Source organism: Bubalus kerabau, chromosome 6 (genome assembly GCF_029407905.1).
Source record: "Bubalus kerabau isolate K-KA32 ecotype Philippines breed swamp buffalo chromosome 6, PCC_UOA_SB_1v2, whole genome shotgun sequence".
Taxonomy (NCBI): domain Eukaryota; kingdom Metazoa; phylum Chordata; class Mammalia; order Artiodactyla; family Bovidae; genus Bubalus; species Bubalus kerabau.
In genome coordinates, this window is record NC_073629.1 from 103115801 (window position 1) to 103143428 (window position 27628).

At 56.5% G+C, this 27628-nt stretch overlaps 1 protein-coding gene across 1 annotated transcript in view; it reads right to left on the reverse strand.

Moving 5' to 3' along the window:
- Positions 1-26448, reverse strand: part of PTPRF (protein tyrosine phosphatase receptor type F) — an 84012-nt gene extending 57564 nt beyond the window's left edge. The window contains exons 1-5 of the mRNA XM_055586141.1: positions 26290-26448; positions 19400-19476; positions 12189-12324; positions 3402-3547; positions 3099-3240 (exon numbers count right to left, since the gene is read on the reverse strand). Of these exons, the coding sequence (XP_055442116.1) occupies positions 3099-3240; positions 3402-3547; positions 12189-12279 (379 nt within the window). The 5' untranslated portion in view covers positions 12280-12324; positions 19400-19476; positions 26290-26448. The remainder of the gene's footprint in view (positions 1-3098; positions 3241-3401; positions 3548-12188; positions 12325-19399; positions 19477-26289) is intronic.
- Positions 26449-27628: the final 1180 nt, after the last annotated feature.

Sequence of the window (27628 nt, forward strand, 5' to 3'; positions counted from 1 at the left end):
GGGAGTGGCAGTCTTGCCCAGGGAGCTGGGTGCAAAGGCCACGGAGTGGGAGTGGTGTGGGGTGCTTCAGATGTGAGAGGAGCTGGGCCTGGCACAGCAAGGCAGGGCAGGGAGCCCGGTGTGGACACGCAGGCCGGGGATGCAGCAACCTCTCAGCTGAGCCGAGTCACCCCAGGGAGCCCCGGGCCACTCCCCTGAAGTGCCCAGCGTGTGCTGAGCTACACGCAGTGCATGCTGCGCTGCACGTAAGGAACTCAACCTTGAGTCCCAATCCCCAAGCCAGCTTCCTCCTCTCCCCAGCCCTCCTCCCAGGAATGGCCCTGGCTCTCTTCTGACCCAAGCCCACAGCTGTAGTCAAACCATCCTTTCACCCCACTCCTACATACACCCAGCCTCTCTGGCTAGCAGGGGAGGCCTGGCACGGTTGGGGGGAGGTGCTTTCCTCAGGCCCCGCCCTCTGGCACCTTTGCGACCTCCTACTCCACTCCTTTCTGCCAAGCCCAGAACCAGTCAAGGTTACGCAGACCAACATGGCAAGTCAGCATTTCACCTTCCGGGTGCTGTGTTTCAGGAGCAGGACGGGGGCTCACTCAGGCCCACAGCTCCATCTCAACCGGGCCAGGAGCAGGCCTGGGGCCGCCATGCGCTCCCCAATCTCATCAGACACCTCTCACACCCAGAAGCATGAACACACCCCTGTCCCCTGCTACAGAAACCCTCCTCCAAGAAGGCCCCTCCAGAACTAGCATGTAGGGACTTTGTGGGGACTTTTCCTCCAACACTAATAAGAAGTCTCTCTTCCCTTTAATGCGAGGGCCTGAGAGATGCCCTCTGGGGTGGGAGCCACAGTCTGGCCCTTCAGCCACCTCCCAAATGCCAGGGCAGGGCAGATGGCTCCTGCTGGGGCAGCGAGCAACAGAAGGGACAGCAGTGCTGAAATACTTATCCTGAGCTCACGAGTGGGGAAACTGAGGTCAGGGGTGGCAGGGAGGAGCTCGAGAGCACCCAACCGTCAGGGATCCTGGTACAGGGCCTGTCCTCTGGGCCCCCACCCCTCAGGGGAGTGGACCGTGGGGGCTGCGTCACCCAGAGGCCAGGCAGCACAGACACCAGGCGCAGGCAGCTCACGCGTGTGGACCTTAGGGTGTGCGGCTTTCAGCCCTACAGCAGCGACCATTCATGCTGGAATCCAGCAAAGTGCTTAACTGCATCCCATTTAATCCTCCCAACCAGCTTGGGTGGCAGGCATCACGTCCCGATTTACAGATGGAGCAAAATGAGGCTCAGAGGCACAGCTACTCACCCAAGGTCATAAGGAAAAGAGAATAAGCGGTCCAGAGCCCCTGATCCTAGCCGCTGCCCCTCTAAGCTGGAGGGCCCTGCCCTGCCTCGCAGGAGACACACAGGCACAAAGGAGTTACCGAATGGATATGAACGTGAACACATAAAGCCACAGTGTAAAAACGGCTAACACAAAAAGATGTTCAACTGTTCTTGTAATCAAAAAAATGCAAATTAAATTGAGATGCCATTTTTTGCCTATTAACTTGGCAAAGATTTTTTTAATGGTAATTCCCACTGCTGGTGAGGATGTGCAGAAAAGAGGCCCTCTCATGCCCTGTTTGATGGGTGTGTAAACTGACACAGTCTTCTGGAAATATTGAAAAGGCTAAACATCGCATGTGGCCCTTTGACCAAGCAATTCCACTTCCGTGCATCTAGGAAATAATCAGGAAAGTGAACACATCTGTAAGGAAGCACGCAGTCCCTTATTTATACAACCAAAATACGGGAAACAACATGTGTGTCCAACAATAAGGGAATGGCTGAATAAATTAGGGTGCTTGCATGTGACACTCCCCCACAGCCATTAAAAACAATGATGCAGAAAAATACTTAATCGTGAGGAAGATGTTCATATGTTTTTTTAAAAAGCAGTCTACAAATCATTGGGCAGAATGTAATCTCGTTTTTGTTACATATATAATGCATGCACAGAAAATGGGCTATAAGGAAATAACCAAATGTTAATAGTAGTGGTAAGATAAACAAGTGATTTTTAATTTTGCTTATGTGCTATTTTATACTTACCAAAATTTCAACAGTGAACAGGTATTGGTATTGCAATTTTTTTTTTTAAAGCAACAGTCCAAGCCATATTTTGAAAATACATGCAGACATAGTCAGACTGATGCCTTCATCGTGGCAGGTGGGGGTGGGCAGCGATCATGTCACTCCCTGTCTGCGGCTTCCTATGTCCCCAGGAAAGTGTTTCGCAGCCTGGTTGGTCCTGTGTGATCTGTCCTCCAACCTCTCCAGGCTCATGTTGAACCACCTACTCTTGCCCACTTTACTGTGTCTTCCAGCCACCCTCTACCCCAAAGCCAAATGGAACCACTCAAGAGTTCCCTGAAAGCTCCACGGTCTCCTGCCTCTGGGCCTCGGTGTGAGCTGATGCTATTTCCCCACCGAGGCCCCCACCCCAACTGCCACTTGTCTTCAGGACTCAGACAACAGCTCCCTCCTCCCCTGAACCCCTGCGCGCCCCCCACCCGCCGCAGTCCCCTGGGCCTCTCGCACAAAACGCAGAACATACTGGAGACTGAAGTCGCAAGGGCAGGACCAGGTCAGATAACTCTCAGGACACAAGGAGTCATCAGGGCATGTTTGTGAATGAATGGAGGAGCCACCAAGTGAGAGAGGTCATTAAAGTCCACATACAGAGCCCCAGCCTCCAGCCTAGGGCCCTTGCTCATAACAGCGACTGGGAACACACTTCTCTGAAGCCCCTTGCCAGGTTCCACAAGAAAATCACATCCACTGGCATGAATCATGTACCCCAAGTGATACGTAGCTACCACCTCACACCGCAGGTCAGGCCCCAGACCCCAGCCCAGCAACACCCCGGCTCAGCACAACACAAAGACACCACGCATATGCCAAACACCCAGCAATCATCGCTGTCCACCACTGACCTTCTCTGACCCCAGGATGGCCAAACACACCACAGTCCACAGTGGGGCCGGAGCTGGCCGGCTGGCTGATCCCCTACATGAGTCTCCCCGCCCCCCGATGCCACATCCCTTTCCAGCAGGTACCTTCGAGCACTGAGAGCTTGGCACTGGTGTTGATCTCCCCCAGACTGTTGGTGGCCGTGCACTCATAGATGGCTTCGTCTCGCTGCACCCGCAGTGGCTGGATCCGCAGCACAGACCCTGCCCCGTCGTCAAACTCAATGACCTGCCAGAGGAGAGAGACACGGTCACAGCCTGCTCGGGACAGACAGCGGGGCCTGCTCAGGCTCAGCCTTTCTCTCAAGATCAAGAGGAGGTGATATAGGACCAGACCTCAAAACAGGCAGAACCGGGGCCCTGCCTGCCCCTTCCCACCCGAGGCTGTACCTCGAAGCGCTGGGAGCTGACTTTCTTCCCCTTCTTCATCCATGTGATGCGCGGCTTGGGTTCCCCCGTGGCTTGGCACACGAAAGAGGCCACCCCTCCTGACAATCCAGTCTGGTCCTCGGGGACCTTGACGAAGACAGGTTTGCCTGGAGAGAGAGGAACATCAAGTCACCAAGGGATGGTCACTGCAGACATGGCCTATGTTACAGCGGGCAGGCGTGGGGGAGGGGAAGGAAGGTCTATAAAGGAAACAATGGTAGTGATGCCCGGCCCTTACGCAGTGCTTCTTGTGTGTCAGGTGCTCTTCAAAGAGCTGTGAGCTCCTCAGGTGGGTTTTATTTCTGCTTATAGAGAACCCAAGGTACACAGAGGTGATGGGATTTGCCCAACATGACAGCTGCTTAGTGGCAGAGCCAAGATTTGAACCCAGGCAACTGAGTCTGGAGTACTGAGTCTGTACTTTAATTGCTTCACTCTTCCGTCTCCCATCCCCTCAACAATTCCAAGCTCCAGGACAAAGGCATGCTGAGAGCTGCTGGGAACGGCCCAGCCTCTCTCGCAGACATGACTGCTCTCCACCCAGGTGATGGTACCACCACCTACCCCAAGGCTCAAGCCAGAACCCATGACTCCTCCTCTCCCCAGCCCCCACGCACCATCAGTCCCGGAGGACTAGACATTCCACGTCCTAATCCAGAGACGTCCTATCTCTGGATGTCTTCCCAGGTGAATGCTCTCCTGTAAATCTACCCTCCCCACCCAGCTCCCACTGACTGGGTGATTGTCTTCTGACGGCCTGGACGTCTCCCCAGAGTTCCACCGAGAAGCAGCGGGAGGGGGAGAAGGGAATGGGCTTGGACACTGTACGGTCATGCCCACCCACACCACTCTGATATACAACAGGGTCAACCTGGAATCCCACCCAGGGTCATGAGATGCGGGAAACCGTGCCTTCATTAAGATGTAGCAATGCCTCGTTAATCCCGACAGCGGATCCATTTCCTATTAATCAGGCCAATGAACAGCTCCAGGAAGGCTGATACCGTGAGAAGTGACCTTTCAGACCACCTGCTCGGTGCTGATGAGGCCAGGCCTGGCCTGGTCTCTGGCACAAAAACATGTTTGTGCAATGATGATAATCCCACTCTGTACCTGGTACTTTATCTCATTTAGTCCTCCACTGCTTGTTGTCCCCAGTTTAGAGGCACAGAGAGGTCAAGTCACTGGCCCAAGGTCACACAGCCAATGAGCAGCACATCTGAGATTTGAATTCAAGCCTGTTTGACTCCAAAGCACCTGGCAGAAACAGTTCGCCTTGGTGTAGTTGGAGGCTTTGTCACGAGCAGAGTCAGGGGGGTGGCAGGGGCCAAAGCAAGACCAAAGAAGGCTGAGGAGTAAGTTGAGGGTGAAGAATTGGAGAGCAGAGTACAGTGACTGTTTAAAGGAGACTGGCTGTGATGGGGAAGAGAAAGAAAAGATGGCACTTGGAGGGTATGAAGATTGGAGGGAGGTTTTTACATTCTTGTTTCTTTTTTTCCTAAGATGTGACAGTACTTTTTAAAAATAATTTATTGACTGTGCTGCGTCTTCACTGCCGCACAGGCTTTTCCCTAGTTGCAGAGAGCGGGGCCTACTCTCCCGTGGTGGTGCATGGGCTTCTCACTGTGATGGCTTCTCTTGCTGCAGAGCACAGGCTCTAGGGCAAGCAGACTTCAGTAGTCGAGGCTCGCGGGCTTGGTAGTTGCAGGTCTCGGGCTCTAGAGCACAGGTTCGATAGTCGTGGTGCATGGGTGGCTCAGCTGCTCTGCGGCATGTGGGATCTTCTCGGATCAGAGATTGAACCTGGGTCTCCTTCATGGGCAGGTGAAATTCTTTACCACTGAGCCACCAGGGAAGCCCAAAAGATGGTATTTAAATGCTGATGGGAAGGAGCCAGCAGAGAGAGAAGGTGCTGATCCAGGACAGAGAAGAGGGACAACAGATGGAGCAGTGTCTCCGAGGAGGGAAGGGTCTGGGGACCAACCGCTAGGCTCAGGAGTGACAGATGCAGTGCAGAGCTGGGGGGCTCAGCCTTGCAGCGAGCAGGGAGGGGCCCATCTTACCCAGCACCCCAGGGTCCAGCGGGCTCTGGAGGTTTTGTGTAATTATTAAGAAAGGTCACTAACCATCTCTGAGCCTCATCTGCTAAACAGTGCTAGAGGCAGGGGTCTGGGCAGACAAAATGTGACAATGTCTGTAGGATGCTCCCACAGCTGGACACATGGCAGACTTCGTGGGTGGGCAGCTAGCACCCTTTTTAGCACCAGTGGTATTATCATTCCCATTTTAGAGATGGGGAGATGGAGGCTCAGAAGGTCAAACAGCAGCCAGATCAACACTGATCTGGTGTAAAGCCAGGGTTTGAGCCAGCATTCCAAAACCTAAGCAGAACTCAGGGCTTCCCTGGAGGAGGGAGACTTGGGGACCTACCTGACTTGCCCTTGGGAGTACCCAGAGAGGGCGAGAGCAGCCCTATTGGGGTAACACGCAAACCTGCTGCGGGCCAGAGTGGCACGGGGACACCACAAAGGTTCAGAGAGCCTCAGGTTGCCTCACTCTTGCCCCAACTGCCCTCTGGAGGCTCCAGACACTCCCGGACTGCAGAGCCTGTCTTTGTACGCTGGTCCTTTCACTCAGGTCTTCTCAGAAAGGACCCCTCCTCCCACGTTTGGGGGTGGGGAAGAGTCTCCTACCCACCCCTCTGCACACTGCACACCCCTCCCTCATACCTGCAGACTGCAGCTCCCCTCTCCTGTTCTGCCACCACCTTAGTCCAGACAATACCTTCCCTCGACTGGACACTGCACCAACCTAACCAGCTGCGTCCCTGCCTCCAGTCTTGTCCTCTCCAGCCTAGTGTCTATTCAGCAGCCGGAGCGAAGTGGCAGCCTCTTCCCTGATCAAAACCCTTTAGAAGCCTCCCACGGCTTCTGAAACAAGACTTAAACTCCTGTCGTGGTGGACAGAGCCCTGCCAGGTCTGACCCCAGCCCTTCACACCCCCCAGAGCCCTGGCTTCCCGTCCTCTGGATGAGCAATGCTCATCCTGCGCCTCAGGGCCTTTGCATAAGCTGCTCCTCCTGCCACAAACCTCTTAGACCACCTCCTTACCCACTGTCTCCTATGCACCTTTCTGGTCTCAGTTTAGACATCATTTCCTCAGAAAACCTTCCTTGCCCCTCTGCGGTCGCCCGACCTCGACTGGCGTGGCTCTGTGTTTGGGGCTTTCTGGTGACTCCCCTCTGCCTCACAGCCGTGCTCATGGTTTGCTACGTCCCGTGTGAGGCTACTGCTTTTGCTCCCAGTTTGTTATGTACACATGTGAGGTTATTACTTTTTCCACATTGTGGAGGAGTATTTGATTCATGGCTGCTTCCCGACAGAGAACAATAACCCTGGGCAGGGCAGAAACCTGCCTGCCTTGATTCCCTCCCTGTCCCAGCGCCAACCCCATTCCTGGCACAGGGCAGCACGGGGCACAAGGGAGGTGACCTGAAGACCATGGGGGAAGGCCTGAGGAGGAGGGTGGAGGCCTCCGGCCCCTCACACACCACACTGGGGAGCCCTCAACACCTGCTGGGGAGAGCAGCCCGGGGTGGAACCCCCCTGGTTCCTGCCTCAACCTGCCAGCTGCAGAAACCAGAGGCTGGAACCTGCTGAACCAGACAGCCGGGTGAGTGTGCCTGGGGGTGGGGCCTCTGCGCCAAACAAAGAACCGGGAGCTGGGGAGGCAGCCAGGTACAGGTCACGAGAGAGAGAAAGGGGCAGGCCTGAGTACAGTGGAGGCTGGACGGTGCCCAAGGCCTGGGGCCGTCGAGGAGGCGGAACCTCCCGGGGAGGCTGGAGAGGGGCCAGGGCCCTGCCCAGCCCACCCACCCACCAGGCTCTGGCAAAGACTGGCAGTGTGCAAGCCTGGGGCAGTCCAGGGGGCAGGTCTCTCCCCTTCATCAGACCAGACCCTCACTTCTCTCAGCCCACTCACCCCCAACAGGAAGGCACCTCTCATCCCACAGCTCTGCCAAGCCCTCGCCTCTTTCACCAGCTGGACTTCTGGGGGCACAAATCCTGTCCCCCTGCTGCCTTTCCCACACTCACTCCTGCTACCCTCTTGGGGCTCACCTATCTTGACTCTTTCAAAACAAACAAACAAAAAGTCTCTGCCACGGGCCAAGCACTGTGCGGGACACAGCTCAGGTCCTGTGGCGATGCCATCCCACCCAAGCCCATGGGCATCCCCCATGCCTTTGCATGTGCCAAGACCCTCTCATGCACCCTACCCTAAAGCCTATGAGAGCCTGCTCTGTGCCCCTCAGCCTCTGGGCTACAGTCACTGGTCATGTCTCCAGGCAGGCAGGTAACCTCAGTGACTTAACCACTCTGCCCAGTACTGACCAGAGCTGGCGTCCAGGAAGGGTCTGAACAGAACTCCCAAGGACACATGCCTGGAGGGGCTTTTTGCCCCACCAGAACGTGGGGCCACCTCCCCTCCATACCCACCCCTCCCTGACCACATGGAAGTCATGGCTGCACAGGCCTTTGGGCAGCAACTCCCAGGGGCATATGCCTTGGACACTCTTAGGTAGCTGAGCCCATGCCAAGTGGGAGGGAGTGGCCTAGGAGAAGAAACAAGTGGGCTGCCCTGGGGGGCCATGAGTCCCAGGGCCCAGCCAAACTCAGCTGCCGAAGGCTACTCCGCAGGGAGATGACTGCTATTTTGTACCTTCCCTGCAGCCCCTTGTACACAGGCACATAGACACGCAGCAGCCAGGGGCTGTAAGGGAGGGCAGGGAGGCGGGATTCCCCGGCCCTGAACAGCCTAATGAGCTGGGGACTCATTAAGGCTGGCTCCTGTGACCACTTCTGGCATCCCCGGGAGGGAGATCCGCTCAGAGACAACCCTGGGCTCCCAGGGGACACACAGGGAGCTCCAGGTCATGGCCTGGGATGGAGGGAGCGCGTACGAAGTGTCAGGTGCCTTCAACATGTGACCTCAGTTAACCTTTCCAGGTAGAAGTGACTATCCTCATTGTGCAATAGGAAAACAGTCCCTGAGAGGGAAAGCAAGCTGCCGGAAGTTCCACGGAGGGCAGAGTCTAGACAGGCCACCAGGTCTGGCCTCCCCAAGGATGGCGGGGGTGGGGTGGGAAAGGCACTGCTGAACCCCGTGCAGCACGCTGCCTGCCCCGTTCCAGCTCCATAGACCGGGTCGGAGCTGTGATGACAGACGCATCCCCAGTTACTTAGTAAGACTTTACCCGCCCACCTATACTTCTAGCCTTTAGGCATCCTGCTCTGCTGCTGCTGCTGCTAAGTCGCTTCAGTCGTGTCCGACTCTGTGCGACCCCATAGACGGCAGCCCACCAGGCTCCCCCGTCCCTGGGATTCTCCAGGCAAGAACACTGGAGCGGGTTGCCATTTCCTTCTCCAATGCATGAAAGTGAAAAGTGAAAGTGAAGTCGCTCAGTCGTGTCCGACTCTTAGCGACCCCATGGACCACAGCCCACCAGGCTCCCCCGTCCATGGGATTTTCCAGGCAAGAGTACTGGAGTGGGGTGCCACTGCCTTCTCCGCATCCTGCTCTGGGCTCCTATGATTTCAAGTAACTGGTCTGCCCTACGCTGTCCGGGAACAAAAGGGAGATGGTCCTCACGGTGGTCCTCTCATGGGCTCCAGGGAGAAGCCCGTTTCTCCATCTTATTAGGCAACACCCCCCCTTTAGCAAATGCCCACTCACCCTTCAGGGCCCCGGTTTTCCAGGAAGCCTCCTACCCGCTCCCACGACGCTTAGGTCACTACCTCTGGGGGTGCCAGCACCGCCCCCAGCACAGCGCACGCTGCAGTAACCCCACCGCAGGCTCCAGAAGCAGGCCTGTATGGATTCTTCCCACTGGGCACCTGACAAGCACAGAGCGGATCAGCAGAAACCTCCTCCTGCTCAGGGCCACCTCTGGCCCCACAGGCTGCCCTCTTCAGAAACACAAGCCCTGGCTGGGGGAGCCCCCGAGCCCCACGCCCAGGTCCCTGCTGGAGTTGACTCAGCATTGACTCGGGGCCTCTGGGCTAACTCTTGGCAGCTGCCTCTCTGCCCCTCTTCCCTGCACTTCCTCAGAGGCCAGGGCCCCCATTCATTTGTCTCGTTAAGAGGCCTATAGAAACACATTTGTCCGCTCCGCGCTCCACTGCTCCGGTCGTCAATTCTCTGGAGTGCCTGCCCTACCTTTTGCAGCAGCTCTGTCCACGTTGCCTGCTTGCCCTGGCTAGAAGTCTCCCAGGTCCAACCTAAGGCTGGCCAAGGGTGTGGGGGTGGGGACAAATCCAAATGTCTGTGCAGTGTGAGGCAGACCCTGCCTCCTGGGGTCAGGTCATCACAGCCCCCAGCCCATGCCCCTCTTCCGCTCTCTGCCTGTGAGCAGAACCCAACTCACCTATTGCAGCATCTCCAGCTGGTTCCTACCTTCAAGACTTTGGGCTCTGGTCCTTAAGAGACCAGCATGGAGGTTCTTAAGACTGCTCTGTTCCACTCCGCTCCTTCTAGGGGTTCAGGCCTGACTCCACCCTTCCAATTCAATTACTCATCTACCAAACTCCAGGCCCTGAGTTGGACAATGGTCTGACCCCCTGGGACTCGCAGACTTGGCACAGAGTCACATGTGCCCAGGGGAGCAGCACATGACTAAGGCTCCTGGAGGAGGTGATGGCTCCAGGTGAGTGGAAATCGTCAGGCGAAGGGGATGGGGAAGAGGGTTCCTATCAGAGGACACAGAAGAGCACGGGAGCAACTGAGAAGTCAGCACGGCGGGGGTGTGGTGAAGGATGGGGCAGGTGGAGGATGAGGCTGCAGAGGCTCAAAGATGCAGGGCCTGGACCCCAAGGCTCCAACCGAAAGGCAACAGAGAGCGAGGGATTTTCAACTGAGAGACAACATGATCAGGTTTTCATTTTGCACCATGACTCCCACCATGGAACAGAGACTGGAGACAGGAAACCACCAGGAGGTTGTGGCCTGCAAAAGCCCCAGAGAGCGCTGAGCCTGGCTTGGATGAGGCCGTGGGGGGAGAGGTGGATGCATTCCAAAGATATTCAGGAGGGAGAAACAGCAGAACTTGGTGATGGATTAGATGTGGGTATGAGAGTGGGAGGAGGCCCAGGTTTCTCACTTGGGTGGCTGGGTGGGTGGGAAAGCCATTCACAAGAGAGAGAACACAGAAAGATGGGCAGGTCTGGGGGGATGAGGGTGTGGGCACAGGTTCCAGCATGTTGGGTCTGAGCAGGAGGGGAGGCAGTTTTGCTCCCAGGTGTACTGTCTCTCACAGCCAGCAGAGTGGTCCTCCCTCTGCTCTCAAGCTCCCATTTGAAGTCCCTACGAGTGTCCAGAGTGAGGGTGGGGGAGCGAGGCCAGCAAGTCAGTGTCCAGGGGCTGACTCTGATGAGCTTTGGCCTCCTTGCCATCTCAGAGTCACACCCAGTGACTTCTACCCTGGGCTGTCCCTGCAGACTCCAGCTCTCTCCAGCACCCCCTACCCTGCCCTGCTCCTGCTAGCCTGGCCCTTTCATCACCAGCACCTTAAGGCTCTCATCACCCCACGCCCCGCACCCCAAGAGGAATACCCTGTCTCCCCCTTGCCCCACAAGCCCCACCCAGCTCAGCCTGGAGGACAAAGGGCGGAGCTCTCCAGTCCCACCCCCTCCAGGATCTGGTCCTGAATAATTAATGAGCCCTTAGGAGAAAGGGCTTGGGTGGGGCAAGGAGAGAGCTCTGCACCCAGATACTTGGGAGAGGGGGCTGAGGGAACCTATGGACTGCTGACCCCCAAGCTGACCCTCAGGTTGGCCCTGGGCCACCTCTGGGCTCCAGACAGGATGGGAACAGCCCCGTTCCCCGGGGACCTTGGCTCCGACCTCGCCCCTCCCCCTCCGTGTGTAGATTGGCTAAATCTGCCCTGTGCCCCGCCTCCCACCAGTAACCAAGCAGTGGTAACCATGGTGACGGGGCGGGCTGCGGCCAGTCTTGTAGTGCCAGGCAGGGGGAAGGGCGGCAGGAAAGGGACCAAAGTTCCGAGTTGGATGTGGGCAGGGGACAATCCCACCTCCCCCAACACACAAGGAGGGGCTCTGGAGTCCAGCTTCCTGTGGCCAAGTGCAATCTTCCCTCATTCTAAGGGCTGAGGGGCTGGGGGAGGGGATGCCCCTCTGCCTTGAAGTGGGGAAGGGAAAGAAGGGCTCAGCGTCTACAAGGGCCTAGACCAGGGGAAGGGCTGTGGTGGCTCCCTTCTCACCTTTCCCTGGACCTGTGCACACACCTGGTGTCCCATTCACACATCCACACACGTTCCTTGTATGCGGCGCCCCTATTCCCACACCATCGCTTGATGCAACCCACACTGTGCCTTCTGCACAGGTCCACAGCAGTGGACACAGACACGCCTGAGCACATCATCTGTGACCACACAAATCCTGGGCATGTCTCACCTCCAGCCCACAAACAGGGTCACACTCACACACGCCTCACCCTGCAGCACCTTAAGAGACAGGCGGGTATTCCACAGGGTGCTCCCGGAAAGTACAGGGCTGGGGTGCTCCTTGGAGGCGGGTGCTCCAAGCGGGAGGCCTCTCTGGGACAGAAGGTCTGGAGGTGTATTAGCCATCCGGTCTCTCCTGGTGACTGGTACCATCCCCCCTCCCAGAGTCCTACTAGGAAGAATGCATCCTTTCCATCTGGGAGGCCCCACACCTTGAGGGCCAGACTTACTGTCGCCATGGGCACCTGCCACCAAACCAAGCATCACAAGTGCAGGGACGAGGGGCACCATCGTCCTCCCTGGGGCTGGCTCAGGGGTCATCCGGGGCTCTAGCACCACGGCCAACCACAGCCTGGGACGATCAACCTGTGATGGAGATAAGGGCAGAGTTAACTGGCTGGTATCCACCCATGTCCCATTGTCCACCCGCCACCTCCTGGCTCCCACTCACCACCAAGACCACCTGGTTCAACAGACACCCCCACTCTGGAGTGTGCAATGACCATCCAGACCTTCCAAATCTTGTGCAAACCCAGACTCCTCATCAATTCCCTGGAGACCCCAAGGATAACCCACCAGTCATACGCAGGGAGAGTACGAGAGGCCCTCAGGTCATTCTCTAAACCTGAGTAGGGGGCAGGGGATTCTGAGACCAGAGGATGTACAGGGATGTTCCATTCCAGACCTAGAGTTTCCAACACGCCTCCGTAAGGAGACTGGGACAGGGAAACAGGGTCCAAGAGACACAGACACACAGGGGGAGACGGAGACCAAGACAGAGCAGTTAGCAGACCCACAGAGGCCAGGAACTCCAGAATTCTGGGGCCTCCTGTTGCCCCTCCTCTGCCCAGCAGAGCCCACATGCTGGGCACAGGCCTCAGAGCACAGCCCTGGCAGTGGCAGACAGGATCCAGGTATCAGAGGCTTGGAGCCAAAGCCGCAACCCGTCTGGGCTCGCCAGGACACGCTCTGGACGAGTTGCAGCCGCCCTGCCTGGCCACCCTCATCCTACCCAATTCCCATGGCACCAACCTTCTCTACAGGGAAATCACAGGGAGGCCCCAGTGGCCAGGACTGGGGGTGCTGGACCCTGAGAGTCAACCCCACACCTCCTCTGCCCTACCCCAGTGGCCCAGAGCAGATCAACTGACGGGGTGGCAAGCTTCAGATGGCAACTCACTCACAACTGCCCTCCGGGCTGAGCCAGAAACCTGGGCAGGGGAAGACCATACGGGATGGTCTGAATGCCTCCAGGCCTTTGCTTACAGGGCTCCTCGGTTGGGTGTGCTTCTTCCCCCTCCACACACACACTGTACCTGGCACCCATGTGGAGCACTCAGCATAGTCACACTAGACAGTATAGACACACTGCTATCACTCCCCGGCCCTGATGGCGAGCTCCTGAGGGTCTCTCTCCCACGGCTCCCATTCAGGGGGCTTCAGGAGATCTGCTCCAGTGCCCACCAGCTCAACTCACACCTTGCTCTGGGACAGGGGCTGGTGTACAAAGTCCCTCATTAATGCCCTGAGGACACAACAGGGCACAGAGTGCTGGTGGACACACCTTGGGGCTCCATGATGGTACCTACAGACTTGGGTGGGAGATGGGACCAGACCCGGCTGACCCACAGGGTGAGAGAATCTGCAAGGAGGTGACAGGGCTGGTAACAGGAAGAGACAGGACTCAAAGATGGCTCTGCTCTGCCCTGGAACTTGGACCCCAGTCTCAACCGGGACAAAGTTCAGAAGGGCAGAGGGCGAAAGTGAGCAAAGGTGCTGGGACAAAGCAGGAGGACCGTGAACTGAGGTAGGAGCTGACCACAAAGGGGAAGGGGGGAGCTGTCTCTTGTCCCAAGATCTTACCAGAAGTCTGAGATGGGCTCAGCAGCAAAAGCAAGAACACTGAAGCAGCCTGGTGGGCATCCAGCCCCATTTACCCCACACTTGGGGTTCTGCTCAATGATCAGAGTACAGGTAGCTGAGACCAGGAGAGAGGGCATCCCCACCATGATGCCTTGTATGGCCAAGTTGGGATGGAGGTCACGCATCACTAAGGCCCTGTCTGTCTGGGTGTGGTCACCATGGCACTGTCGTGCTGCACCATGACCACTGATATTCAACTTCCCAGCAGACATCAGGTGGTGAGCTGCCAGGCCGGGCTGTCATGGGGGTATGGGCCCTTGATAAAACCATCCTGCATCCTTGGTATGCATATCAGTGGCATGTCGCACCAAAGGACAGAGGCAGAGGGGACTAGTACAGACATCATGGGGTGCAACAATACGATATTCACAGAGGTTTCACTCCCAGGTATTGTACAAGCAGTCCAGGTGTGAACCTGTCCCCCCTACCACCAGTGCAGACACACACAGCTCTCTGGCATGGATGTAGAGGTGATGAAGCTACACAGGAGAGACACTGTGGAGGAACAGCACAGCACAACCATCATGGAGTGTAACTCCCCAGTATAATGGCCACTGAGCCATAATCCCCTGTAGCTGCCTTGGCATAGTAATCACAGCAGTAAACTCCCAGGCAGAGACATCATGGAGGTGTAGCCATCCTGGCCAGATGCCATGTGAGTGTGGACAGACATCATGGGTGTGCAGCTGCCCGATGGACATCACCGAGGTACATTATCACAGATAAATAACACCAGTTATCAATATCAGGGGGTGTTCAGTCCCCAGTACAGCCATAGCATCACTTGGTCATGTCTGATTCTTCTTTGACCCCATGGACTGTAGCCTACCAGGTTCCTCTGTCTGTGGGATTTCCCGGGCTAGAATACTGGAGTGGGTTGCTATTTCCTTCTCCAGGGGATCTTCCTGATGCAGGGATTGAACCTGAGTCTCCAGCATTGCAGGTGGACTCTTTACTGCTGAGTCACCAGAGAAGCCCAGTACAGCCATCGTGGGGTTGTTATTCCAGAGCAGATATCATGTGGTATCCTCTTGGATGAGATTCTGGCCATGGGTGTCAGAGAAACTGGGCCTCTGATAAGCCCACTGCCACTAAAACAAAGACAACTGGCCCTGACGTGGGGACTCCTGGCTTGCCCTGTGTATCTGGGTCTGGAGTGCCAAGGTCACTGCTCAAATGCAAAAAGAGGAGACAGAGGTAAAGAGGTTGAAAAGATGACGTTCCCTCCTAGACAGCTTCTCCCAGCAGTTCCATGGACATGGGGACACCCAGAGTGATGGGGAAACATGGGGACACAAAATACAGACACGTTCTCAGGGAATTACTCTGGCCAGCACATAGCTGTCCCGGCCAGGGCTTCTCCCTCACCAGCTCCGGGTACGAGCAAGCTGCCTCCACCCCAACTCTGGGCACAGAGCCCACCCCAGTGTCAGGCGGTGCCGGCTGCTCCCAGCTTCAGGGCCCCGCACTGAAGTCCCAGCAGAGTCCCAGGCCCTGAGTCTAGACACTGGCCCTGCCCCCAGCCCCAGGGTGCTCAGGGTCACCTGGGAGGAGACGGCAGGAGGGCAGTAGGGAGGCGGACTGACACCCTCCTGCCTGGGGTGGCCGAGAACCTTCTGAATTCAGTGCAATGGTGTTAGGAGCAGAGTGTCCACTTCTGCCCATGGCTGGGTGAGTCTGGACTCTCAACAGCCGAGATGAAAACACAGCCTGAGCACTTGCACACTCGGCTCGTCTCTGGATTGCACTGCGGACTGTCGGTTCTACCAACTGACATACTTGGGCAGGAAAACAATTCTGTACTGAATGCTATTGTACAGTATCACTGGATGCCATTTTTCTACACTCAGAATGGTTTTCATATATCCTTTTTCTTTACTATATCAGCATAAAGCTGCCAACTGCCCTTTCTTGGGAAGAACTGTCCTTTATTCTGAAATTTTGTCCTTGGTGTTAAAATGTCCTTTCTTATAGGAAGTGATGGGGGATAGCAGATAACAGTTATTTTTTAATAATGTCCTTACTTTGGCAAAATAAAAATGGCTAACCCCATGTCTGGCCTCCAAGTCCTTCTGGAAATTGTACTGGTTTGTGAAATTGAAGAGCCTGGGGATTGCTGCTGTGAGGAAAAAGAAAGGAACAGGCACCACACCAAGCCATAGGATTCAAACACAAACATCTCGGACAGGCCTGTAAACAGAGGCCAGGCCACCTCCATGCAGCCATCCACCCCTGCCAGCCTCAATGGGGGCTGCCCCAGAGAGACCATGTGACTCCAGCCATGGTGTGTGGGGGGTGTTCCCTGGCTGGAGAACAGCTGGGATCATTCCGAGGCCTCCTCATGAATATGCAAACACAGATTGATTTGTTTCCCTTGGGCACGTGTTATTATTCACAAATATTAATTAGTCTCCAAATACCACCTGTTCCTACAGCTTCCTCCCCACTTCCTCCCTGGGCCAGGACCCTGGCTCCCAGGGGGGCCTGGGGCCCCAGAATGGATGTTAGTAGAAAGAGGGGTATGCAGGGCCCCAGGGAGCGGCCGGCCAAGGGGAGGCCAGCGCCTGGGCAAGAGGAATGTGAGGGCGGGCAGCGCCTCGAGCTGTTCATCTTCTCACCGGCGGGCAGCTAACCGAGCCCTTTTGTCACGTCCCGGACACTTCACCGTGTGGCACTGCAGCAGCGGCCGCGGAGGCGGAAACAGGCCTTGTTACACTTGGGAAGGGAAAACCAACGTGTTTCCAACTCTCACCAAACCAACCACCAGATTAAGACGGGAATAAATCAGTCTCAGCCGTGCCGTGACCTCGGCCCCGAGAAAGGAGGCGGCCGGCAGCAGGCCGCCTTTGCTTCTCCAGCTAGTTGGTCAGGGTCTAGGGCACAGCCAGAATCAGCCCCCCTACCCAGGAAGCTGGGACCCTGACCCCCTGGCAGCCCTCAGCAATTCAGGCTCCTGTGTGAGCAGACGGGGAGCCTAGGAAGACTGTCCCAGAGTCGCTGGGGGAGGCACGAGCTCCAGCAGAGGCTTAGCTCTGGGGGCAGGAGACCAAGGGGCCAGCAGAGGCACCTTCCTACAGCTATAACTCCTAGGCCACCAGCCCTCTGGCCTCCTTCCTCTGGGGAGTGGAGGCTCCCCTGGGTTAATGTTCACCAACGTGGTGCCTCCAGGCCTCTGCACTCATTTTCTCTCTACTGGAAAAAAGGCCTTCTCCTGGCCCAGCCACCTACTCACCCACCAGAACTCAGCTCCAGTGGCCAATCAGTGCGAATCTTCCCTGAGTGGCCCTCCTCAGTTTTCCAGATTTGTACAGCACAGAGAAGGCAGCAAAAAGTGGCACAGACCCGTGCTTCTCAATCCAGGGTGATCTCGCCCCACGATGGGACATCAGGCGATGTCTAGATACAGTTCTGATTGTCTGATGGGGGAGGGGGTAAGTGCTACTGGCATAGTAGGAAGAAACGAGGAATGCTGCTGGACATCCTACAGTTAACGGGTCAGCCCCCCAAAATTAAGGATTATCTGGTCCAAAATGTCAACAGTCCTGAGGTTGAGAAACACCTCATTCGAAGAGTTGACTCATTGGAAAAGACTGATGCTGGGAGGGATTGGGGGCAGGAGGAGAAGGGGACCACAGAGGATGAGATGGCTGGATGGCATCACTGACTCGATGGATGTGAGTCTGAGTGAACTCAGGGAGTTGGTGATGGACAGGGAGGCCTGGCATGCTGCGATTCATGGGGTCGCAAAGAGTCGGACACGACTGAGCGACTGAACTGAACTGAACTGAATGTGGACAGGAAGATCGTTCCCGGATGTCCCCTAGATCCTGCCCTGGCCCCTGCCCCAGAACCAGTCCCTATGAGTACCCTGGACCCCAAGACCCCAGGTATGCTTGACTCTTACATTAGCTGAACCCAGGCCTCTGGATCTCAAGGCCTCTTGCCCACCCCCTCCCAGTCAGTCTTGCCTCCAGAAGCCCAGCCACATAGCACACCTTAGTCCTACCCCTCACATACGCCATCAGCAAGTGGCCTCCCCAGAGGACAGAGGGGCTCCATGTTCAGGCCCCTTTTCTGGTGAGACTGGGCTCCCAGGAAGATCAGACCCGTAACAGGTGGATGGACAGGTGATGGGTATCCCCATACCCACCCTCCCCATCTGACTTTTCCGACCAGTCAGATGCATGGCCTTGCCCCTGCATCTTCTACAGGCGCCCAAAGCCCTCCTCACCACACACAGGGCCTGGCCCCCAGCAGATGCCCGATACATGATCATTTCCTCCCCTCCCTAGGCCAAACCCATCTCTTCCACAGACCTCTTCACTGGCCATCATGCAGAACTGTCCAGGGGGGCCTACGGGGCCCTGAGCCAGAAGGCAGGGTGATGAACAAGATAGTCATGGGCTCTGCCTTAAAGGCACTTGCAGAGGACTCAGACTCAACCGGAACCCATCCTCCCTAACCCCTCCTCCAGGTCCCTACTTCAGCGACGAGCACCACCACGACCAGTCACCCAAGCCAGCCGGGCCTCCTCAAATTCTCCCTTTTCCTCATCCCACCTGTGCAGCTGGTCAATACGTTTGAATGCATCCTGCCTCCACCCCAACAACCACCATGTTAGGAAGATCTCATCAGCACCCATGTCTTCAGTGGGCTTCCTGCCTCTGGTCACTCCCTTCCAGCCCCTCCTGCACACAAACCAACGCTCCCTTCAGTTTACAGAAATGCATATCCGATCAAGGCCCTCAGCTTTGTCTGCTGCTTTTAGCCCACAGTAGACATGAAGATAACGTTTCATGAATGAACAAATGAATGGGAGAATGGGCGGATGAATGTGCGGATGCAGGTTCTCTGAGTAAGAACTTTCAGTGCCTTCATTTCGCGCTCAGGAGAGTCTTTAGTCTGACATCCAAGGCCCAACACACTTCAACTGCAACCAAACCCTCCAACTTCATCCCCTGCAACTATGCTCTGGGCTTCTAGCAGATAGAGAGAAGTCGATTTCAAAGAGACATGGAAGAATGGGCCCCAGATCTTGTGAGGATCCTGCTCTTTCTTCCACAACCTACAGTCAAGAGGAACAGTCTTTTCTATAGAAACACGGTGAATGGGAAGCACAGAGATCCTGGTGGAAGTCCTGCAATGTTACCCTGAAGCCTATTTCACACCTACAGCAGCTGACAAGCTGTATATCATTCCCCAGCCACCTCCACCACCCACTCCAGCCAGAGACTCAAGAGCCATCCGCAACACCTCCCCCCGCCACCCCCCGCCTCCTGCCCCACATTCAACCCTTCACCATGTCCTGTCTACTCGGCCTCCCTAAATAGCACTCGAATCCCTCCTCTCCACCTCCACCGCTGCCTTCCTTGTCCAGGCCTCCATTACCTCTCTGCCACACACACCCTGCATCACCATGTCCCCTGGCGACAATCCTTGCACGGCTCTCCACCAGTCTGAGTCTAAATCTGAACTGCCCAGCCTGGGCCTCCGTACCCCTACCTGGCTGGACACTCACCAGGTTTTGGCTTGCCCACGCCAGTCACTCTTGGACAACCAGCACTGAGGGCAGGGCACCGGGGCCTCCGCTCCTTCCTGGAAAGAGGGAAAAGGATGAGGAAACGTTAAGAACAGCACCACAGCAGAACATGTACTGACACAGAAAGACATTCAAAATGTGCTGTTTATGCAGGGGCGGAAAAAGCAGGTTATGGGACTGTTCAAGCAGGACGATCTCCATTTAGTAAAAATGCCCATCTCTTCGCTTCATTCACTCACTTCTTCCAGGCTCCTGAGCACCTACTATGCGCCAGCCTTTCTGCCAGGCACCCTGTATAGAGCCGTGAACAACACAGACCAAGCCCCTGACCTTGGGAGAAAATCTTGTGTCCAAGCTCCTTAGCATGACCTTCCAGCACAGCAGTTCTGCCCACCCACCTCTGCAGCCCCACCTGGCTGTGCTCCCTTGCCAGCCAGACGGCTTGACAATTTCTTCTTCTGATCCTCACATGTGCCATATTCTTACAGTCTCTCAGCCTTGCCTGTGCCCTGCTCCACTGCCAGAACTGCACTCCCCACCTGTTCTAGCCAGTGATCCTTCGGCTCTCAGAGCCAAGGGCACTTTCTCAGGGAGGCCTTCCAGGATGTCCCAGGCTACACACTTGGACCTTGCCTCAGAGCAGTGACCACAGATGTGATGATTTATTTATTTACACAATTGCTGAGTGGCCGCTGAGTCACAACCATAATAAGCGTGGTGCGTGCCAGCTCAGCTCCAGGTCCCCAGCTCTCAGCAGAAGGCCAGCGCATAGTAGGTGCTCTGTCAATATACGCTGACTGGGCAGATGGAGGCATGAATGAGTTCACGGAAAACAGCCCAACCTGGGGAGAACCGCGCCAGCATCCATGGAGCCTTCAAAGAAGCTTCAGAAGCAATGTTTATTTTTGACTCTGTGCTGCTCTATAATTTCTAAAATGAAGGTGTGCCCCTGGATGCCTCTTTCACTGGCACACACACAGTGACAGGGCCCGGCCCCGTCCTTCTGGAACCATTATTGAGCCCCTACCTGGTGTGGGTCCCCTCCTGGGTGGGGGAAGGGTCTGACCTGCCCACAGCTCTCACAGCCCCCTCCCCACTGCTCAGCAACCACCTCCCTGCTGCCCGCTCCACTTGGGCCGCACCTTGTACGGGTTTCTCCTCGGTCTCACGCCGCCATGCACACAGGGAGCCTGCCCCACACAGCAGTTCCACCCTGGCTCCTCCCCAAACGGACCCATAGGACTGAGTCAGGGAGCCCCCAAGGCCAACCCCCCACACCTGGCACCTGGGAATCAGCCTCACTTGAGACTGACCACCTCTGCAACACAGGGGATGTCCTCAGGCCGGAGCCCCATCCTGACTGACCAGGACCATTCATGCTGACCCTGAAGCTCACATCCTCTCCTACCTCCATTGCCCCCTCCCTCAAGAGCCCAAAGCCCTGCCTGGGCCTCAGGATGGTCACACGCTTCCTGCCCCCAGCCCACCGGCTTCTCCACAAAGCTCCCTGTGGCCCCTGCTCCCAGCACACAGACTGCCAGGTGGGTCTGGCCAGACAAACCAGCTTCCATGTCCCAAACTCAAAGGCCCGTTTGTCTGGGGACACCCACTGGAGCCTCACAGGGCCAGGCGTGAAGCTGTCAGCTCCATCGTTGCTCGGGGACCCTGGGGCAGAGAATGGGGAGGGTCCCCCAAGCCAGCTGCACTATGACCATGCCCAAGGCCACACCAGGAGCCCTGGGCCTGGTGCTTGGACCTAAGCTGAGCAGGAGCCACACCTGGATAGAGGGGGATGTGCCCCGAATGGCTTGGAGGTGGGTCAGAGGACAAACCAGGCAGAGAACCTTGCCCGTGGAAAGACCCTGAAGCACAAACAGGATTCCAGAAGAGCTAGAACAGCACCTGGAGCCACGAGTGCCCGAAACAACCTAAGAGAGTGATCGGAATCACCCGTCAGGGTCACCTGCAAAGCTCCCAGAACCACCCCAGACACAGCATCAGCCAGGGCTGCCGGGCATACCTGGGAGACCAAGGGGAGAGCTACTCAGAAAGGGCCTGGCTGGTACCGGACCCAAGTTAGGAATCACCAGCTGGCACCCACAAAGGCCTCAGGAGCGAGATTGGCATTTGTGACCAGGATCAGGTGAGCAGGCCTTGGCACCGAGCCAGGGCTGGCCCCTGGCAGGGCTGTCTGTCATTTGCCAAGTCTGGAAGCTGGCCTGGCAGCAGGATCAGAAGCAAGTTGAAGTCTAGAGGAGCACGGACACTTCTCTCAAGTGGCTCCCAGGCAGCCCCCATGGCTGCACCAGAACAGTCCCCGGAAGTAGCTGAAACACTGCCAAGGAGCCAAATGACTGTTCACAGATCTGAGCACTGGGGACAGAGTCTGGGTACATCTGGACCTCAGAGGCAGACACCTCATCTGACGCCCAGGGCCAGTGCAGGTGGGGAGACAGGGGACCCAACACGCTGAGGCCGCCCCTTCTCAGAATCCCCTTCCCCCCGTTCCCAACGTCTCTTCCCCAGGGCTTCATCCTCTAGTCTTCTCACACTAGCCCACCTGAACGTCAGATACACCTGAGCAACACGCATGACCCCAGGGATGGCATGAGGGCTGAGGGCTGAGGGCTAGGCACTCTCCAGCCTGCGAACCAAAGCTCAGAATTGCAGCTACTTTAGGTGAGCAGATGCCCAAAGAGTTTTAAAAGCCCTTCCCACTGTGATTCTTATGGGGTGGGTTTGCACCGCCCCCTTTGATGATTATTATAATAAGAACTGCTAACACTGAGACAGCAATACTTACTAGATGCCAGGCCCTATTCTAAGCACTTTCTGCATATTAACTTCAATTTTCAAACCACCGCACAAGATATGGACTTCTGCTGTATCCATTTTGACAAAAGGGAAAACAAATTCAGAGATGCTAAGCAGCTTGCTCAAGGTCACGCTGCTATTAAGTGGTTTTGAACCCAGCAGTTTGAAACTAGAGTCTGCACTTTTTACAAGTGAGGCTGTCTTCTCTTGGGCACAGCTCTACATGCTCTCATATAACTCTCCATCCTTCCTCAGACTTCTCCCCCGAGCTCCAGATTCTCACACACATCTCCCTTCTAAAAGACCCCCTCATCCCACCTTCAAATGCTCCAAGCATCTCAAAGGCCAACAGGTCGAACCATGAGCTTATTATCTGCCTCTCCCCAAATCCACCTTTCATCCCCAAGTCCCTGGCTCAGTGAAAGCCCTACCCAGTCACTCCAAGGAACCTAGACCCCTTCCTCTCCCTCACTCCCACATCCAATAAATCATCCTGTCCTAATAAACGTGTGCCTTCTAAATGGCTCCATGCTACCAAACCACCATTCTCTCTCATCTGACTTACCTTCACCCTTCTCCTCACTGGGTATCCTATTTCTATTTACTTCCCGCAGCCACAGAATCCTCTTCTGGAAACATGAATCTGATCACAGCACATTCCACACACCCCTCCCTCTCATTCAAGCTTTAATTATTTGGTGTTTCCCTTTTGTGTTCTCAGAGTAAAGTCATAGTTACTTAACAGGGCATTAGATTTGCTCTATCTCCGAACGCGCCACAAGTGATAAGACCTCTGGGTGTTTAGACATACTTTTTTTGTTTCCTGCTTGGAGTGCCTTTTCTTCAGTTGGAAAACTCCTATTCATCCCTCAAACCCCAATTCAGATAGCCCATTTTCTTGGTCTTCTTTGGGACTCATCTCATCTTGATCTCTGAACTTGTGGTGAACTCCTCCAATCTTCTCAGTTCAGAATGGCGACTGCTTTAGGTGAAGCTGATGCTGGGCTTAACCTTAGCAGTTCCTAAGAAGTGGGCTGCCTCTTCTACACAGCAGTTAGTCCCATAGGAGGCATGGCAGCCCAACTGAAAGCGCCTGGCCCAGAGTCTGGTACACAGTCAGCAATCAATAAGAGGTTACTGAATTGCTCTGCATTCTCATGATGCAGTCTGTTCCCCCAGGGACCATGAGCTTCTCAACGGCAGGGCCCTAGCTGCAAGCTTGGTCCAAGCACACAGCAGTATCAGTCACACCGGAAGCAATAGCCAATGCTGCTGATACACCGCCACACAGGGGATTCCCACGACAGCCTGGGCAACCAGCTAGGGTTGGACGACCTCTTCCATTCTATAGGGAGTGAAACTGAGACTCGGAGAACAGGATCTCGCCAAGGTCTCAAACTGGCAAGTGGAGGGGCTGCAGTGTGTGTCACCGCCTCTGTAGGAAGAGGTCTGGGTCCTATCCCCTGCTGACTGTACTGGACTTCCACAGTCAGGACTGACGAGAACAAGAATGGAGGGAGCACAGAGAGCAAAGGCCAGCATCTTGCTGCACATAAATACAATTCCCAAGGAACGCAGCCAGGCTGCTCTTATTGCAACGCTCCCCTCTCCCCGAAATCTCCTCCCCAACTGCTTCACCAGCACCCAAACCTAGCCTCCTCCCCTAGAAGCCAGGACACCATACACACGCTCGCTATGTGCACAAGGCTGACCAGAGGGGATGCCAGGAGCTGCAGGAGGAAGGAGAGAGGAAGAAAGTATATGAAAACTATTTTCTTTGTAAAGGGAGAAGAGGGAAGAGGAAGAGCAAGGAGAAAACAGAACTACAGAGATGTTTCCAAGGACAAGGGGAAACTGAGCAAGCAAAAATGTATGAGAAAATGTGTGCACAAGAAAGCATGAGGCTGCACGTGTACACACACCCTTCCTAGGCTGTGCACAGGAGAGCAGTGAGGGTGTAAGCAAGCACGCAGACTGGGACTTGGGCGTGCAAACACAGCAGATTTTGGAGCTCTGGCTGCTGCGCAGGCCCAAGTGTGCAAATCAGAGGGCACTGGGGAGATAAGTGGATGTGGAGTGGAGGTGGGGGGGGAGGGGGAGCTGAGTGTGGAAACGGGGGTGTGAGTGTGTGGCCTGGGCTGGGGCTGCGGATGTAGGGGGCTGTGCTTGGGGAGGCTCACCTACTCCTTCCTGAAGCCCTAGGCTCATTCATACCATCAGTGAAAAACTGGGATTTTCTTGCTCCCTGAAGCAAGAGTTAATAAGGAGCCAAGCATAGAATTTCCTGAGATTTTTCTGACAGAACCTTGCTCTGGATCCCACTGGATGCCATATGCCTCTCAAAGGATCCCTCAGCAGATCTCCTGCCTTCTCGGTGGATCCTTCACCATTGAGGATCCCTCTGGAAGCACCAGCCTTGGATCCTTTTCCAGGCCTCTCACCCCAATGCACTCCTCTGGATTCTCTGGTCAGATCCCACACCAGGTCACTCTGGGAGCCCGAGGGGAGTCTTCATCACCAACACTTCTGCAGTCCAGACTCTAGGCCTGCCCCGGGGGGCCCCAGGGGAATCCAGAGGACCCTACCCCCCACTCCTGCCAGCAGCCTCCTTTCCATTTTACTGCTCAGACAGGTACCCGGCACCCACCCATCAACCTGTTCCAACTTGGGGGCCCTGCACTGAGGGGTGGGGGGTGTTGAAAAGAGGAGAAAAACTAGCCCCATCCCCCACCCTGGGGTGGAAGAACCAGAGGGGCAGCATTCCAAAGGAACGAGGAGGAGGTCTGGGTCTCTGCAAAGGGGCGGCAGAGATTCCAGTCCGTGGGAGACAGAGACACCAAGAGACCAGCAAGAGACCCGACAGAGACCCGGGAAGGGAGACCCAGAGATGGGGGAGGGAGCAGAGAGACCAGAGAAGAGAGAGCAGAAAGCCGGGAAGAGCACAGAGAGACCCAGGGAAAGAACACAGAGACCCAAGAGAAGGAACACAGAGACCCGGCAAAGAGCACCGAGAGCCGGGAGAAAGAACACAGAGACCCAGCGAGAGAGAGCAGGGAGACCCCGGAGGGAGTCGCAGACAGCAGAGAGACCCCGGGATTGCTTGGGGGGTGGAGTGGGTTGAAAGTGGGAGGCCGCGACACGGGGAGACAGAGATACAGAGGCTTTGAAGGACGTAGAGAGACGGAAACACGGAGGGAAAAGGAGAAATAAGCCGAGACAGGATCGTGGGCACAGCGATGAGGACCGGGGCACACCAACACGGGACGGGACGCAGGGCGGCGACTGAGTGAACTTTCCGGAGCGGGTCCGAGTGGACACGTCCTCACGGGACAGGTCGCCCCAGGGCCTTCGGGTCACTGCACCCGGGGAGGGGCGGGTACAGCCCGGCCCAGCGCCTCCCCAGCCCGCGCCGGCGACCTGGGTTGGGGGTGGGGAGGTGGGGGTTTCCAAACTCGCGCCCCGCGCACCCCGGGACGGCACGTGCGCCCGGGCCGCGAGCAAGACGGGGGAGCGGCGGCTGCGGATCCCCCGCCGGCTGGGAGGGGGCGCCTGTGCGGCGGGGGTGGGGGCGCGGCCTGGACCCGCCCGGAGCTGGGGAGGCGATGGGAGGCTGAGGGCCGCCCCCGGAGCGTGTCCGCGCCGGTGGTGGGGGCAGACGAGGCGGGACCCAGGAGGGGGAGCCCCGACGCAAAAGGGAAACTTTGCGCTGGGCGGGGGGGCGGCGCGGGCTGCGGCTCAGGTGCGGCGGGAGGGAGGCGGCGAGGCGGAGAAAGGAGAAGGCGGCAAGGGGCGGCAGGGAGCTAGCCAGCCGGCGGCAGGGTGATGGTGGGGGGGTCCGTCTGCCGCGGGGTAACGCGGGGAGGAGCCGCCGGGCTTGGTGGGGGCGCTTAGCCGAGGCGGCGGGCGCGGCAGGTGGGGGCGCGGCCCGGCCTAAGCGGCGCCCCCGGCCCCCCGGGACCGCCCCCAGCTCTGCTCTGCGAACGCAGGGAGAGGGCGGGGGAGTGGAGAAGGGACCGATGCGGAGGGAACTGGAAGGGGGCCCGGGGGTCACTCACCGCCTATCCAGGGGCCGTCGGTCCGCATGTCCCCCCCAAGCCTCTGGGGCCGCTGCTCCCGCTCCTCTTCTGCCGCCGTCGCCGCCACCGGATCCCACTCCCGCCACCGCCACCCGAGCTGGAGCCGGAGCCGGAGCCGGAGCTGGAGCCGCCGCCTCTGCCGCCGCCGCCACCGATTCCGCCGCTCCCGCGCCAGCTCCAGCCGCGTGCCCGCGCCCACGCCCGCGCCCCTGCCCCTGCCGTGCGCGTCCCCGGCGCCGCCCCTCCCCTCGTGCACTCTCGCTCGTAGAGCTGCTGAGCCGCGTAGGCCCGAGACCGCAACCCAACCCCGCGTCTAAACCGACCCGGACCCCAATACAGAATCGGAACCCCAATAATAAGCATGGGCAGACCCAAACTTCCATACGAAGTCCGGATCCTACTAGAGGCTTTCAATCCAAATGTGAGCCTGATATTACTCTAGGACCCCATTTTCTCTCCGTAGAGATCTGAACCTGCGATTGAGCCCGGACCCACCCCAACTCAATAGTAAGTCCAGACCCCTAAATCTGCCGTGAAATTGGCACGAGTAGTAGTTTTAATCTGAACCCCTATATTAAACTGAAATACCAATTCTTAGGCTAAAACCCCATTATCACGTCTACTTGATTGTGACCCCAGCATCAACCCTGGTCCTTAAATGGACCCCAGTACCAGTGCTGAGCCCCAATCCCTGTGTGAACCTTCAAGTCCAATAGCTACCTTGCTATGGTAGCTACCCAGCACTTTTTTGTGAACCCCAAGCCTTTCCATAAAACTCTTAATACTGCAGTCCCAGCCCCAGGTCAATACCAACATGCTGTGAACTAGGATTGAGTCCCCAGAAAAGGACCCTAATACAAATACTGACTTCAGACCTCGTCCATTTGAGGGGCCATTTAAGACCCTAACTTGACTCACCTCTAGTGGTAATCTTGGAACCTAGGATTTATGAGACTGGCTTTGTAGAAGCTCCGTACAAATTCACTGCAGCCCCACTCACTCTACTCCTCTGACCCGATGTCAACCCCAACCTGAGGCTGGCCAGCACCCCAAAATCAACAATGCCAACTGTCGACCTGAGTCAGGTCCTGAATTGGCCCTTAGTTCACCACTCAATAGTGTCCTCCAAGCCTGATATAAACCTCAGTATTGAATTTCTGACTCCTCATATCAAACTTAAATGCTGACCCTATAAATCTCTGGCTAAACCAATAACTTACCAAAAGATTTACTACAGGTCCTAACTCATAGGAACTTGGTGAGCTCCAAACCAAGAGCCACACCTTGGCACCAAAGCCTCTGATCTCAGACCTACCGT